This window comes from Aulonocara sp. 'chitande type north' Nkhata Bay, linkage group LG1 (assembly GCF_057382095.1).
Source record: "Aulonocara sp. 'chitande type north' Nkhata Bay isolate Kocher_YH1m ecotype deep benthic linkage group LG1, A_spYH_male_GT1.1, whole genome shotgun sequence".
Lineage (NCBI taxonomy): Eukaryota > Metazoa > Chordata > Actinopteri > Cichliformes > Cichlidae > Aulonocara > Aulonocara sp. 'chitande type north' Nkhata Bay.
Genome location: NC_141344.1, coordinates 15,425,404 through 15,441,888, shown reverse-complemented (window position 1 = coordinate 15,441,888; position 16,485 = coordinate 15,425,404). Strand labels below are relative to the sequence as shown.

Genomic DNA, 16,485 nt, shown 5'->3' with positions numbered 1-16,485 from the left:
AGTGTGCACAATAGAGCTCATTTGCAAACAGTACAATGATATAATAGCAGCTGTGTCTCCCTTTTGCTTTTGTCTGAATGCACTTGGGAAATCGGTAAGAATAAACAGCTGACGGAGTGATTCAGGCTCCTCTCGAGGCGGTCCAATGAATCAGAACTGGATTGACAGTTCAGACATTGCTGTGCTCATTTAAAGAACGCTCATTCAAATGCTGGAGAGCAAATCTAACAATGTCAACACACTCCAAACATTCATGATATGCAGATGTGGATTAACTTAACTACTTTTTCTTGGCTTGTAGTAATTAACTTACCTGTTTTTATTCATTTTTTCCGCCTGCGTGTCTGTCTGTGTTTTTAGAGATCTCATTTCGTGTGTGGCAATGTGGCGGCAGTCTGGAGATCATCCCCTGCAGCAGAGTTGGCCACGTCTTCAGAAAGCAGCATCCTTATACCTTCCCGGGTGGCAGTGGCACTGTGTTTGCAAGGTGACACACATGCAGACACACACATACAAGAGGACCGAACACTCATTTAACCAGTCAGGTTACACGCATCACATAGTTCATCAAAATTCCCCATGTTGCAGCCTGTGCATCTCCATAATGACACTACAGTTAATGCATTTGGGTTTATTTGGTGACTTTAGCTCAGAAGGTGAAGCCACACAGTTCTCTATTTGTCATATCCAAAAACACACCAAAGCCCAAATGCATTCTGAGGTTAGGCCCAGCCTTCCATATCATCAGTATGTGAATGGGTAATCAAATGCAAAGAGCTTTGGATAATAGCAGTACTTGAATTCATTCTATTTATTTATTATTATTGCTGCTGAGCATATATAAAAAAACTTGTTTTCTCCTTACATAAAATATGGGAGGGAAAATCTCTATTTAAGTAGTTTCACTGTAAATCACAAGAAATGTGGAGGCTAAATGGACTGTCCTTTATATATAATGCTTTTCTAGTCTTAATGACCACTCAAAGCACTTTTACAGTACAAGCCATATTGCTTTTATTGATCACGCACATGCATAGGGAGCAATTATGTTTACAGAATTTTGCCCAAGGGCACTTAAAACATGCAGACCGGAGAAGACGATGATTGAACCCCTGACCTTTCTGTCAAATGGTGACCTGCTCTAACACAACCCACTCTTCATTTCTAAGAGTCAGTTAAAGTTTGGAGACAGTTTGACTCAACTGTAGTGACATTTCAAGACCAAATACTGAGGATGTTTATCCTGAGGTTCAAATTTCACTCACTAAATTTAATGTGGAAACAGCCTTTGAGAAAACATTCCCACCACAAGGCTCATTTACTGGATCCTCCGGGGCCTTTTTGTCTTGTCACGTGATTTTCATCAGCAGATGAGTTTGCTGTTTAGCTTGAAACGGAAGATTTTTGATTTACACTTTTCTGTGCAGCAGAACAACCGCACAGAAAAGGACTAGCTGAGCGTGTTCCAACTTTAACAGGGTTAGGAAGACTTTTTTGTTTGTTTGTTTTAAATCTGCGGTTCACTGACAGCTAATACAGTCAATCAGCTGATGTTTAAGTGACCTAGCAGTCTCAGAAAAACCTTGTCATTTTATGATACTTTTTACCATAGAAGCAGTTTAAGCTCTTCCTTTCCATTTTGATGATGGTTTTTCAATATTTATACTGGATTTTCTTTTTAAAGCACTTTGAATTTCAGTAATGTACTTATTTGCTTAAAAGCAATATACTAATATATATTATAGCCTAATATACAGTTATAATGTTAGCTCCTCATATTTATAAGGTTAGGGTACCGTCAAATAGTCTCTGCAAGCCAAAGCTCAGATGTCCGTTTGCTCTCATCTCTGCCTTTTCAGACAGTTTTTTCTAATCTTGGCTCTCTGTGATAACAAAGAGAGGGCATATCGGTGCTATGCTCATCTCTGCCTTTGAGCACAACAGCTCCACCCACCTGCAGCTTAGACCCTTAAACAAAGAGGAATAGAGATAAAAAGGCTTAATTCAGACAGCAGGTGACCTGAGGGGCTGCACCAAGACCGAGTGTGTAGGATAAAAGAGACTTCTCTTTGTGAGTTGTGTGAATTACTCCCCTGAGTCCTGGAGTAAAACTATGGAGCTGGAAATGAGCACAGATCATGTGTATAGTAGTCTCTTTCGGTTCATTATTTTCTGTGGCTGCGGTTTGTAAGTTTGTGAGTTTTACTAATGCTCTGAGAATTAAATCAGTGTTGAGTAATTAAAACAAAGTACCATCAATTAAACAAGTTCATGAATATTTCCTTCAAAAATAAAAAAAAAAAATAAAAACTAAAAGTGAAGAAAATCTGTTTTTTTCCATGTGCTGCCCTTTAGAGCTGAGATATATGCGGCACCATAAACATTGAACACGAGTAGTGGAGAATGTGATACATGGGCAGATATGGATCTGTCTCTTGAAACCATGAGTAACCACCCTTGGTAATGAGCCCAACAAACCTTCAGTCTCTCGATTGGTAAACATGTGGGAGGATAAACAAACAGATAACAAGGAGCTTGAAATGACTGTGGTTACTCTGGTATTGGCTGTGATTAATATTTTTAAAGGGGAGCAAGAAATAAAGAGCATGTCAGGGTGACATGTGGTGCCTATTCTGCAGTAGCTCCTATTTTTGAGTCGGGGCTATTAGTTGACTTCAGCCCCTCATTTCTTATCAGTTAGTTACATACAAATACCTGAAGAGATTTAATTCATAGCTCGGTAGAACCCTTAGAGGGGAAAAAACTGTGGATGAAATTCAACATTAAACCAACATTTATTCAAACAGTGTCAAAGATTAGACACCACCGGTGGACTGCTAATGTTTTCATCAGTTTCATAACACTGAACACAGTCTCATATTAGTTGCACAACCATTCCTAACAATCGAAGACATCACTTATTAATCAGTGGGTGCAGTGGAGTTCTCTATTACAGAGCAGAGCAGCTTCATCTGTGCTCTGAGGCAGCGCCTTGCCCTTCAGCCTGAATCAAGTCCCAGACAGCATCCCTGTGGCTGCTGCAGTGACTCTGGGGACCTCGGAGACGGCACCTGTTTTGTCTGCCTGGATGACATTGTAATTGTTCTTCAGGGAGCAGCATTTCACAGCAGAGTTATAATAGGCGTGTTGTGGCAGCAGCAGCTTGCTATGTGACAAAAAGCCCCTCTGGACCTAAATAAAGTTTGCAGTGTGTGGTGTCTGTATTTTTGGGATGCAGGTGCATGAGAGTAAAAAAATCCTGCAAGACAAAGAGACTGCACATCAAAATAAACCCTTAAAATACCGTAATAATGATAGGGCATCTAGTGTCACCACGGTCGCTGGTAACCTTCAGATGTTAGAAGAGTTGTTTTCTTGAAGCTTCTCTTCCAGTAAGTGGAAGCCGAGTTTGGAAATGTCTAGAAATATGTGAGCCTCACTAAGACAAAACCACTGCTCGCTATTTAAAACTGCGCAACTCATGGGTTATAGAGAATTTCTGCAGAATATGAAAGGCTTCCGGCAAGCGCGTCATAACTTTTGCTTTTGGCATCACATAAAGAGGCACTTAGTTTCCCTATAATTTGGTCAAAGCATTTACACTTTAGGGATTCACAGGTAAACATAATGAAGCTGATTGTACTGCAGTTATGGCTATAATTAACCCTGCTAGCAGTTTTAACCCTATTTTTAAGTCTGAACTGTGAAATAATTGCCTGAAAATTCACAAAAATAGTAATTGGAGTGCTTGTTTAACTTTCTCACTATGTTATCCTACTTTATGAGACACTGCATGAACCAGAGGAGCATATCTGTTCCTAAGAAACTGGATTGCAAAAATAGTGTTTGTGCAATCCATAAACAGTGAGGCCGATATAAACTGGTTCCAATACTGAGGTTTGCAAACTGGGAGAGCAACAGAAGCTACTAAGGTCTCAGTGTTACCCCCCGTTGCTATAATCATCATTGCACTCTTTCTCTTGTCTTGATTCGGTCTAAGGAAGGACTGTTAGTGTCATACTTTGAGCTGCTCTGGACTGCAAAGATTGAGTTGTATTTTATTGACTCCAGCCGACACGTAGTCTGTCAGAAGTCCGTTACATCACTCGAAAAATAAAAATCTGACAAATTGTCAAATGTCACACGTCAACACTTTGTTTGGCAGCATGCACACGCTGTTGACCAACGGCTGCAATAACAGGGAAAATAAACACACATTCACATTTGTACAGCCAGGATAACTGTGCCCTCTGATGGCTGTCGGGGGGTGTATGAGCAGGCAGTGAGTGTGTCACAACCACCAAACAGACACGTCCATTCAGGAGTCGTGCAGTGTGCCACATACCTTTCTGTCTTTTTTTTTTTTTTTAAATCCTCACCGACTCTCGGTCTTATCCTCACCCATTGTCTCCCTCGCCTTTGTGCATTTTCTTCTTCTCACCCATCCATCAGGAACACAAGGAGAGCAGCAGAGGTGTGGATGGACGAGTATAAAAACTTCTACTATGCCGCTGTCCCCTCAGCAAGAAATGTCCCCTATGGGAAGTAAGTACTATGAAGTATTAGCCCTGTGGGAGTTGAACATAATAATGGAGCTGGATCATAAAATTACAAAGGCAGCCACTTGAATGGACATAATAATTATAATTGTACTGCCAATTAGCAGAATGTAAGCCATAAAAGGTGTAATTTTTCCCTTTTATACTTAAGTGAGGATGTTAATGTAGCTCAGAAGAGGACAAAAAGTCAGTGGCTGATTTACAATACCGGAAACGCTGCTGTTATTTATGCCCTAAAGGGATGACAACGCTCCTTAAAAAGGTTGGCGCAGGATTGTTTCAAGCGTAGTGACAGCGTCAGTCATCCGCCATTAAAAAAAAAATACCTACAGCTGCTGAATGGATTGACATTCATGTTCTTTAGGGGGTGACACCTACTGACTTTGTGATCCTCTTAGTTTTATGCCACCAGCAGGACAAAGTAAGTACTGTAAGTGTGTTAAGGAATGCTTTTCACCCTTATACTAGTTTCCTTCTGCTTTATGCCACACATCCAGAAGTCTACACAGCAATAAGCACTTTCGCATTCAACCAGAGTAGCTAGACAGCACTATATATGCTTATTATGTGACCTTGTGGGAACAGACTTGGCATCTCCCCTCTAGTGTCAGTCCAAACAGTTATATTTTCCCCAAAGGATCTAGACTCAGACATGCCCCGAGCCTCCACTCTCTCCCCTTACAAAGCGACTGACGAGGCGTATAATTTAAACATGAAACCACAGCTGATTCAACCCTTTAATTCTCTTCCTCCATCTCCTTCCTCTCCCTCAGTATCCAGAGTCGTTTGGAGATGAAGAAGAGATTAAACTGTAAGCCATTCAAATGGTACCTGGAGAATGTCTACCCTGAGCTGAGGTAAGAAAATGAGGGCAGTCTGTGCAATATGATGGAGCCAGTGTTACACTGCATGACATGTAATGTTGTATAATCAAAACTAAATTGCATTTACCAAATTGTTAGGAGACCACTCCTCAGCCAGAAGTTTGAAATATGACTTTGTGCTAATGTGTGGCGGGATGTTTTATACACAAATGAGACTGCAGTGACGCTAATGCCCAACCACGAGTTATGATTCAAGGTCATTATTACATTTTCACAAGGTTCTCAGGTTCGCAATTAGTGGCTGATGTGAATGAGTCCACAAGTTCAGCAGAGAGCACCTCTGATTTAAATCTGACTGCTAGATTGCACCACTCCCAGCGTTTTTGCTACATTTTGCCTGAAGGTCAAGTTATGACCGCTGTCACAGACTCTGGTACTCTTCCAGGTTGTCAGATAGGCAAACCTTGAGCTTGAATGTACTTTTAAGTAAGTACAAAGTTGCTTACATCTAAATCTGTTGAGCAGCGTTGGTGAGAAACAAAGATTTTTTTGAGGATTACCAAAAAAAACCTTATTTTTAACACACCAGAATCACCATCGCACACTGGAACAGTTCAGGTTGTTTGGACCAAATCTTCTCCATCACATGTCTCAGGATAATAAAGTAGAACTACTGCTGATAGGTTCATGGGCTTTCTGCATATCTGTGAAATGCACATGTGCAACTGGTCAGAGTGGGACTTTCAGAGAGCGTATTCAAATTTAGCATGAGCCTGGGGCATGGTGTATCACTGCACAGTGAAACAATCTTTAAAAGCATAAAAACCACATTAAATCTCAGGCATACTTCTTGCTTTTATGTTTTCACAGGGGGAAGAACATTAAAATTGCACCTTTTTAATGCTTCTAATTTGAATAATTTAACTTTTACAGAAACATTAAAGCCCCATTGTCCTGTTTTGTCAGAAGAAAATTGACTATTTTCCTCTCTTGCTGTATCTCGGCCTGTACGCTTTCTTTGTTTGGCTTTTTAACAGCTTGAAAAACTGAATACACGCTTCACTAACACTTTTTCGTGTGTGTGTTCAGGGTCCCAGATCACCAGGACATTGCTTTCGGAGCCCTGCAGCAGGGAGGAAACTGTCTGGACACCTTGGGTCACTTTGCTGATGGTGTGGTCGGCGTCTATGAATGTCACAATGCAGGGGGAAACCAGGTAGTGTTACGGCGAGGGGACACCCAGGTCAGCTTGTAAAATCCTAACCTTAGAGACTCGTGAGTGGCAAGTGGTGTACATATGGTGAAAGCACAGGGGGTATGATAAAGGATTTACGTATTTAAGGTCACAGTGCCATACTTAAAGTAAATGTATTGTAATCAAAAGGACAAAGATGTTTAAACACGAGGTTGTTAAGACAAGAGTAGAGCAGATCTATTGAAACTTTAACTTAAATATAGAGTAGTGCATAACAGCATTTTAACATTGTTCTTAGAGGAAATGTACAGCTCTTGGAGTACCTTGAGGAGGATACACATTATGTCTGTGTGTGTAAGTTTGTGGGGAGTGTTTCTGTCAGCAGTTTCTCAAATAGTTGAATCCTGAAATAGAATGACAGGTGTAGAGAAGAAAACTGCTGTCGCTTCGAGTCAGCGATCGCTGGCTTTTTTTGGATTTACGTGTCTTGTTTTACCCTCGTGGATTTGCAGGTCTTTACTGTTTCCAGTGTTGCTTCATAAATACAGCAAATACAGCTAAGAAACATATCTGCTCACAAGTGGAAAATGTTCAGGACATGTACCAATATTCCCAAGGTCAAACCGTGAAATATTAATGGTTGTGCAACATCCTTTAGAAGACGAGACAGAAGAGGAGACGCTTTGCTGTAATTCACAGGGCCACATTTGGCAAAAAGCAAACATGGTGCTTTATTATCCTCTTATATGAAAAACGTTAGAATTGGAAGAGGGTGTACTTTGTTTTTACTATTCATTTTTTAAAATGAATAGTAAATGAATGAATGAATTTATTTTTTTTTTATTTCTACCAGGGGCAAAAAACAAACAAAATTGTGAATGTAGTCAGTAACAGCTGCGGTGCTGGGAGGGCAAAATGAACAACCTTGGATTTTGGGGGGTATGAGAGACTGGGGAGAATTTTAAAATGCAATTTTATCACCAAGCGGAAGTGGAAAACTGAAAAACTTGGTTATTGATTTTTAATCCCACATAATGAAAACTGCAAACAAGTCATTCGCTGTGATGTCATTCAATCCGTTCTAGCCATTCTCAAAGAGACACAATAGAAGTGAAGTACCACAAATAATGTCTCCATTTTATTCACACTCATACCAGGCAGTCTCTTTACTAAACTAACGGCCAATTATTATTGTTGTTATTATTATGGGTTTGTATACTTTCTAAAATTGATTTAAAATATACAGAGATTTTCTCAGCCACCAAGCTTTACCTGCTGGGTTTATTTAATGGCCTTAATGTGGCTTTAACATGGGCACTGTGTTCTCAGAGCAATCAGAGTCCTGCTTGTGAGATTTCCACAGGGAGCTCCAGATTCTCTCTATCACGATGCTGCCCATGGTGCCCATTTTGCAAAATACATTTTTGTTATTTTTCCTGTGTAAATAAGAGGAAAACATGATCATTACTTGATATAAAAGACGTGTTATTAGATAAAGCCTTGCTGAGAACATCCCAGCATGCTTTACGTGTACTAATATTTTACGTGTATCCATTTTTATAAAGGAATGGGCTCTAACCAAGGATAAATCGGTAAAACATATGGACCTGTGTCTGACTGTGGTGGACAGAACAGCTGGTTCCCTCATCAAACTACAAGGCTGTAGAGAGAATGACAGCAGACAGGTAAACACACACTGAAATCGCCTTTATTGTTGTTTATACCCCAAAAAAGGTACAGCGTTCAATATTTGTGACATTGTGTTGTTTGTCGTCCAGAAATGGGAGCAGATCGAGTCCAACTCGAAGCTTCGTCACGTGGGCAGTAACCTCTGCCTGGACAGCCGCAGCGCCAGGATGGGCGGACTCACTGTGGAGGTCTGCAGCCCGAGCCTCACCCAGCAGTGGAAGTTCACTCTCAATTTACAATCGTAGGGGGCGCTCCAGATCCCCGGAAGACTCGGTATAGCGAAGAGAAACACCTACAGACTCCTGAGATGCGGCTAAAAAGATGAATAGACTCAAGAAGAAAGACAAACTCTTCCTCCTTCTCCTCCTTCCTCCTCCACAGAGGTACAGCCAGTCACGTGCGCACCCTTCTCTCACCCATCTCCCTAAACGATGAGCCACGCGTAATGAAGGGAGGGGCCGGGAGACCCAAATGGAGTTAACAGGAACCTGACTGCATGTGGTGGATGGATGGTGGCGATCACGAGGATAAAGGAGACGAAGAGGCTTTTGTTTCAAAAATACATACCTCAGTGTTTTCTCATTGATGGTTCCAGCTGCAAACGGCGAAATTGTTCTTCTCCTTTCTTTAATGCTGGTGGAAAGAGAATTTTTTGGTGTACTTGTTTTATTTTCTTATTCATATTTTTTTATTTCTTGCTGTTAACTGTCCACAGAGACTTGCTTTTTTTCCTTCTTCTTCTTCTTGGAAGCATCCTGTAATGGCAGATGGAGCCTTCAGGTTGTGGTTTCGGGGAGGTGTGGGTTGTTGAGTGATGTGAAGGGAGGAAATGGACTCGAGGCCTTGAGCTTTTCCTCTCGTTTATTCTCACTGGTTTACAGAGTCAACCGAGAGAAAAGAGGCAAAGAATGCAGTTTTTCTACAGACTCTTTCTTGGTGGAGGTGAAGACAATCTGGGAGGGTTTTCGCTGCTTTGCATGGGGTTTTTTCCCCCCTCAGAAGTGTTGTGAATGCCTCCCTGAAGATTTTCCTGTCTTTGGGCTGTAGTACTGGCTGCTGCAGCCTCCAATACTTCCACAGAGAAAATACCCAGAGAATAAGTCACCAGTCTCTCTTTTTTTTCCTTTTTCTTTTATTTTGGTTTACTTTCTAATCAAAAAATGGAACCAACTTTTAAAAGGATGTTTTGAGTTTCAGAAAGACCAGTGATTAAAATGGTTTTCTTTACATACTCTCGCTGCTCTGTGCCTGCTCCCCGTGGAGAGGCTCAGTTTTAATCTTTTTTTTTTTTTCTTTGTTTTTCCTGCACAGCTGCTTTCCTTTGCCTGTGTCTATATGTTGCCATTGTGGAACGTTTACTGTCTAACAATCACATCTAAACTGGATTCATGTTGCAGCTTGTTCTCCAGAGCCAACAGGTGTTGCCTGCTAATGTGGCATTTCTAATAACACAGTAATGAGATTACCAGTAATGTAGAGTTTGCATAGATGTGACTGAGATGATTGCTTCTCCTCTTCCAGCACTTTTACAAAGTTAAAGAAGAAAACTACACTTAGACCTTGCAGGAGGAACAATGCAACCCTGCAGCAAAGTAAAGTGGGGTTTGTTTGGGGTTTTTTAATTCATCGAGGTGTCAGACGTCCGTCTCTCTATTGACAACGGCAAACTGTGCTTATTCCAGCCTGAGAGCAGATTTCATGCAAAAAGAAAAGTCTCGACAAGTAGCGAAGCAACTTCTGACTGCATGTATCGCCGACATGTTTCCAGCGTTGCACTGAGTCACAGTGATTTACATCAACATATTTTCTTTCCCCTAACTTTCCTGTTAGATGAGCCATCTGTTCTGAAGTTTGGAACTGCAGTAAACAAGGTTTTACTGTTTGTCCTCACTCTGTTTCTGCAAGAGGAGAGCAGATTTTTCTGATTGCACAAGCAGGACTGCGCAGCTTTTGCTGATGCAAAGTAGAAATAAGAATACTCTTTCTTTCTTTTTTTTTTCCTGCCACACTACTATGCAGATCAACAATATCTTGGTGTCATGAAACGGTGCAGTTTTTGTTACCAGGTGGTGTTACTGATACGATTTGCAGTACATTTATCTGTTTCCGAGTCCATTAACTCTTGCCTTTTAAATAGTTTGTTTGTTATGTTTTGTTTCTAATGTCCTTTAGGCTTTCACATCACTTCCTCATCTTCACTGCTATGGTCTCCTGTGCTGTTAGTCACCGATGAGTAATGACAGTGGAGTTTGGGAAAATTGCGCTTGATTAAATTTAGTGTGACTCATCACTTGGCGACCTCAAGGCAACTACAGGAACACAAAATATTTCTGAACAGATGTACAGTTTGGGTACAGGAAAGCTGAAATCTCAAGTCATCTTTAAAGTCGTGCGCTCTCTGCTTTTCTCAGTCCTTCCCGCTCTCGTGCACACTCACATCCGAAACTCCTTTGGTTTTATTTTATTGAGCCGCCAACTGACAAAGACAGCTGGCCTCGGTTGCTTTGCTGTCTGATACTTTTTTTTTCTGTGTATCTGTTTGCCTTGTCTTATATGTTCATTTATAAGTGGGGTGAGTGGAGCTGAGAAGGTCAGCTGAAGCTGCAGCTGGTTTGAAAAGCCTATCCTGTGACTTGACAGGTTGCTGCATTGTGCTGCAGGGCAGGGGACCCACAACATGGCACGAGGCCAGAGAGAAACTCAGGCAAGGCCCTGCTTAGAAAAATTTGGTGTTGCCTTTGATGCTAAATCCAAAGGCCCAAATCTGATTTCATGATGATGTGTTACTTTAAACATGGAAAAGTCTGGTTTGGTTTGGAAAATGCAAAACAAAATGAAACACTTTCAGTGTCTTAAGTAAGCATGGTTGCAATACAGGAGAAGCATTAAGTGAAATTTAGGTTTGAACATCAGTTTTCTATTTCAGTGTGTGCTGTGAAATCAGACGCTTCAGTGGAGATTTTAAAGGCAGGTTACAGGAGAAATAATCTTATTAAAAGTAGAAAAATATAAAAATGTTTAATTTAGATGTATTCTTGAAAGGGCACCATTGAAGTTTTTTTTTTTTTTTTCTTTCTTTTTAGCTGATTCTCAAAGGGTGTAAATGGGAAGATCTGTCATAGGATACATGCAAAATCTGTCTCGGTTTAGATGTGTGCAAGTACACATTTTAGTAGTTAGTTCATTTACTTTTTCATCGCCTTATCGTCTAGATTATTGCAGAAATTGTGCAGCCTCTTGAGTAGTGGTGATATCTCAGTCAGCATAGAATAAGTGAAGGTTTCCAACATGCTGAGGTTTTATTTAGTAGTTTTTAGCGCCCTCTATTGCCACACATGATCAGCTGCGAAACAAAAAAAGGAAGAAGGACTTGAGGTAGTTTCTGTCTTTGCTTTATAAGATCTCCATGTGAGTTTGCTACTCCGCAGAAGCAGACTGTGCTCACCTGAGTGACCATGTCAGTCCTGTCTGCAACAGTTCCCGTGTTGTCTGAAGCCTTTTCTTTTTAAAGCTAGTCTTATACTTGTCATAAGGTTTGCTATTTTATTTCTTAATCTTTTTTTATGTTACACACAGAAGAAATGACTGTAACACTTAAGTGCAGCGCCTCATTTCAAAAGGATGGTTAAATGTTTACATCTTTTGCACAACGTGCCAAATTTCCTTTTCCGAATTTGCTGTATGATGAAGAATAAGAAGGGGTGAAAGTCTTTGGAAAACAGTCTCGGAGGACTTGTTCCGTGACAGGTTGCTTGCAGTGTAATGAGTATCTTCCCTCCAGTCTCAACTTGTAGAAGCCACTGTGGCCAGGACTGCTGTTATCTGCTGGTCTTGTGTCAGTTTTATGATAGAGAGGGGATTAAAAATGGTCGTTTGCGTGTTTCCATGTCTTAAAAACTTTAAAATATTCTTTAAAATATCCATTAGAGGAGTAACAACTCTGAAACATAGCTCAACAAAAGTCATCCCCAGTATCATATCATGGTTCCATCTTTTCGTAGTGCGTTTACCTGTTTGGAGCCATTTAATCAAAAGTTAAAGCGTGCTAGGCTGCATCACAATAATGCAGAACATTTTGTTTTGGTTGTGATCCAATTATGACCAAGTGATCTTGTGCGTATAAAAAATAATTTTAGGTATGAGCCAAAATGATGACGCACAAACCAAAAAATGCCTATTGAAATAAATTTACAAGGGAAAACATCGAGTAAGAAGAATATTACTGACAATCCTGCAGATGGTCGTCTTCTTTAATAACATAAAACGTGAGCTTGAGTCAGTAAATAAGAGCATCCTACCCACTGAGCCACTAGACATTATTTATTTCGCTGTGGAGGGAAACAAGGGGTTATTTGCTAGAGTTAAACAAGAAAAGGAAGCTTGAAGCAAAATCTTTGTGTTCGTTCAGCTTTTCCTTTAAACGGAGAAAAGTTCAGTCACGACTTGTCAAAAACCTGGGACGTTTTCCCCCTATCGGCCCACCTCAAATCCCCTCATAGGATTAACAGAAGAAGGGCCCTCTCTCTAATAAGTGAAAAGCCCTGCTGAGACATCCAGCTCAGGACTGCTTAAGCTTCTCCGTCTTCTACAAGCGGCTGTGCCAATGTAAATGAGTCGGGGCACAATAGGGGCAGATCATGCACAGCAGACAATACACTGTAAAAGTCTCATCAACTGGTAATGACAGATAATAACAGTAATCAATATGGGTGGGATATGGGGTGGGGTGTGAGCTGGTGGGTTAATGTGTTTTCTGAGAGGCATGTGGCTCTGAATGGCTGGTATTCACATTACGAGGTGGCTGATGCAACCCGAGGGTTCACACATGTAAAAGTGTATATTTTTGTATATACCTACATCAGTGTGTGTACAGTATGTACATATATACACAGTGTACTCAGCTGCAGTTCCTAGTTTTGTTGTCAGACTGTACAGCGCTTCTAACTGTTCCCTGTTTTATAGATAATGCAGAAATTCAACTTTGAATGAGGAGAAATGATTAACTTAAATAAATACATTTATATATATAAACAAAAGTGTGTGACGTGTTTTGCCTTTTTATTTTTGCTGTTCAAGTTTTGACAGTCGACAACCCTAAACATGCACCATATGTACAGGGGTTAAAAGGTTAAGTGTTGTTGAATCCATCTGTCAGCTGGAAGTAAATCCAGTTCTCTCAAGTTTTCCTTCATTGGTTGATCTTTTAGCGATTTGCAGTGTGGCAGCTGTGCATGAATTTTACATGTATTCTTAGGCTTTAATATTTAAAGAAGAAAAGTTTTCCATCCGTCAGTCAAGCATTGTAGCGCGCTGGCCGAGTGCATTAGTGTGAGTATTGTGCTACAAGGCAGCATATGAGTGACAAAGCAAAATTAATGCAAGACTTTTAGAAATGAATGATTTGGCAGCACAGTGTGACTCTAATAGATAATGACAGATAATCTACTACCAGTCACTTTATTAGGTACAGCTGATGTCTCTAGATTTCTACCGTGACACTTTGAGCCCCTTAGCATTAACTTTGACTATTGATTATGGGTCAAAGGATTTATTGACCACAGTTTACCATCTTCTGATGCCTGCTGCCATCAGGATTGAGTGCATCATGATTAGCAGCGTGGCCATGCAGCTGACAAATATAGAAACAGGTTTCTTCAAGATGACAATCCAATACAACTCAATCCAATAGAGCACCTTTCAGATGTGCTGGAATCATGGGTGTGTAGACAACAAATCTGCAGTTACTGTGTGATGCTATTATGTCACTATGGACCAAAATCTCAGAGGAATATTTCCAGCACCTTGCTAAATGCAACCCGATACTAGCAAGACTGACAAAATAAAGTGTCTCGTGAGTGTATATTATGTACATTATAAAGCATCCCTTGAATTTTAACAAAATGAAGACTTATATTTCTTCCATTAGTCTGCCCCAAATCAGATGTACAGCCTAAAAATATGACTGTATATTACACTACTCAAAAAATTAAGGGAACATTTTGAAAAGACATCAGATCTCAATGGGAAATAAGATGCTGGATACCTATACTGATATGGACTGAGTAATGTGTCAGGAATAAAGGAGTGCCACATTGTTTAATGGGAATTAAAATTATCAACTTACAAAGGACTGAATTCAAAGTCACCCCAAAAATCAAAGTGGAAAAAAATGTTCCAGAAGGTTAATACATTTTATTGCAGCAACTCAAAATAGTTCCCATTTGTTTGTATGGCCCCCATGTGCTTATATGTATGCATGCTCTTAATGAGACGATAGATTGTCTGAAGGAAGGTTCAAGGAGCTGTTGCCAGGCCTGTCGAGGCCTGTGCGTCGCTCCATGGATGCGTTTCCCCAGACCAACGCTGACCCACCACCACTGATGATTAAAGATATTACAGGCAGCAACATTCCCCATGGCTTTTCCAGGCGCTTTCACGTCTCTCAAATGTGTTCAGAGTGAACCTGCTCTCATCTGTGAAAAGCACAGGGTGCCAGTAGTGGACCTGCCAATTATGGTATTCTATGGTAAATGCCAATCTGGCTCCATGATGTCAGGCAGGTCCCACTAGAGGATGCTGGGACTTCAGACCACCCTCATGAAGTCTGTTTCTGATTGTTTGGTCAGAGACATTCACACCAGTGGTCTGTTGGAGGTCATTTTGTAGCTCTGACAGTGCTCATCTTTAACTCTAGATACCCATCCTTCTTATGGGTTGAGGACCACCTTTGGCCTCGTCCAGCTCTCCTGGAATCTTCTCCATACTTCTGACAGTGCTGGGAGACACAGCAAACCTTCTGGCCATGGCACGTATTAATGCATCATCTTGGAGGAGTTGGATTATCTTTGCAACCTCTGTAGGGTCCAGGTATCGCCTCATGCTACCAAAAATGACACTGAACCTAGCTAAATCCAAAACTAGTAGGGAAAAAAAAAGTCAGAAAAGATGAGGAAAAAAAAAAATGTCAGTGATTTTGCCTGTAAAATCAGCATGTTTATTTTTGTCTCACTGTTGCCCCTCAAAGTGCACCTGTTGTTAATTTCATTAACACTAAAGCAGCTGAAACTGATTAACAACCCCCTCTGCTACTTAACTGACCAGATAAATATCCCAGAAGATGTTATACTCTGATTAAAAAGTGTTTCTTTAATTCTTTTGAGAGGTGTATATGGACTTACTGATCTATATAAGATGATGACAAATATAAATATATCCAGACTGTGTTCATCCTAAACCTTTGAGATAAATATATTTTAGGCCCTATGTATGTTTAGCACCACAAGAAGTCATTGACTTTGTGGTTTTCTTGGTGCTTCTCTTTTCTTTCTTCTCACCCTCCAACAACTCGATGCAGATGGCTGCCTCTCCCTGAGCCTGGTTCTTCCTGTTAAACAGCAATCCTTCCTCCCAGCTTTTCCCAAGAGGTTCCTTACAGGGGATCATCTGATTGCTCGGTTTTTCTCAGTAATGTGTATTTTCATTTACATCTCTTGCTTCGTGTCCATGTCATGTTATACATTATTACCTTATATATATTTTGGATGTGTAACCAGGTCTTCCTGAACCTTTGGAGCTCCTGGAGCTGTGCTACATTGGACAGATTAGCAAACTGTACATACGCACAGCTGACAAAATGCTGTTTTTCTTGAATCAGAGCAGCATAAGACCACCAAAGCTTGCATGCTTGCATCTATTTAGCCTTCTTAAACTTAATGGACGCTGACACCCCCAACTCTTGGAAAGTCTTCTGGCAGGATTTTGGAGCTGACCTTCCCAGATTTACTCTCATTCAAGCTTATTTAGTCTCTCACTCGACCACTGAGTTCCAGGTGTTGATGGGTTGCAGCCTTGCGTTTGTTTGCAATCAAATTTAGAATATTATTTATTTAAAGACAGTCCTTATTATACCAGTGTGCTGTTACCTTGCTGAAGACTGCTTATCTAGTTGTAACTCACACTATTATAGTAACCTGATGCAGGCCCTCTGCATCTGTTCACATCTATGACTGCTTCCCTCCTGGAAAAAAAAAGTTTACAATTTTAGTAGTTATTAAGATCAAACAGGGTAAGAGTGCGCAAAAACTATTAAATAAGACCATAAAACAAACTTTTCCATTTAAAATCCCAGAAAGTTGATCGTGTTCATCTGGATGCAGTCTTTTCAGTGGGAGAAATGTTTCATCAGTAATCCATGTGACTTCTTTAGTCTGGAGACACC

General features: G+C 40.5%; 1 protein-coding gene across 4 annotated transcripts in view; it reads left to right on the top strand.

Annotated features, from left to right (window-relative positions):
* Nucleotides 1-13,297, top strand: part of galnt2 (UDP-N-acetyl-alpha-D-galactosamine:polypeptide N-acetylgalactosaminyltransferase 2) — a 68,739-nt gene extending 55,442 nt beyond the window's left edge. For 2 of the 4 annotated variants that reach the window (XM_086285265.1, XM_086285277.1), the window contains 6 exons: nt 361-487; nt 4,453-4,545; nt 5,333-5,416; nt 6,473-6,626; nt 8,144-8,263; nt 8,357-13,297. In XM_086285265.1, the coding sequence (XP_086141391.1) occupies nt 361-487; nt 4,453-4,545; nt 5,333-5,416; nt 6,473-6,626; nt 8,144-8,263; nt 8,357-8,512 (734 nt within the window). In that variant the 3' untranslated portion in view covers nt 8,513-13,297. The remainder of the gene's footprint in view (nt 1-360; nt 488-4,452; nt 4,546-5,332; nt 5,417-6,472; nt 6,627-8,143; nt 8,264-8,356) is intronic. The other 2 variants (XM_086285272.1, XM_086285285.1) reach the window with 1 other exon arrangement.
* Nucleotides 13,298-16,485: the final 3,188 nt, after the last annotated feature.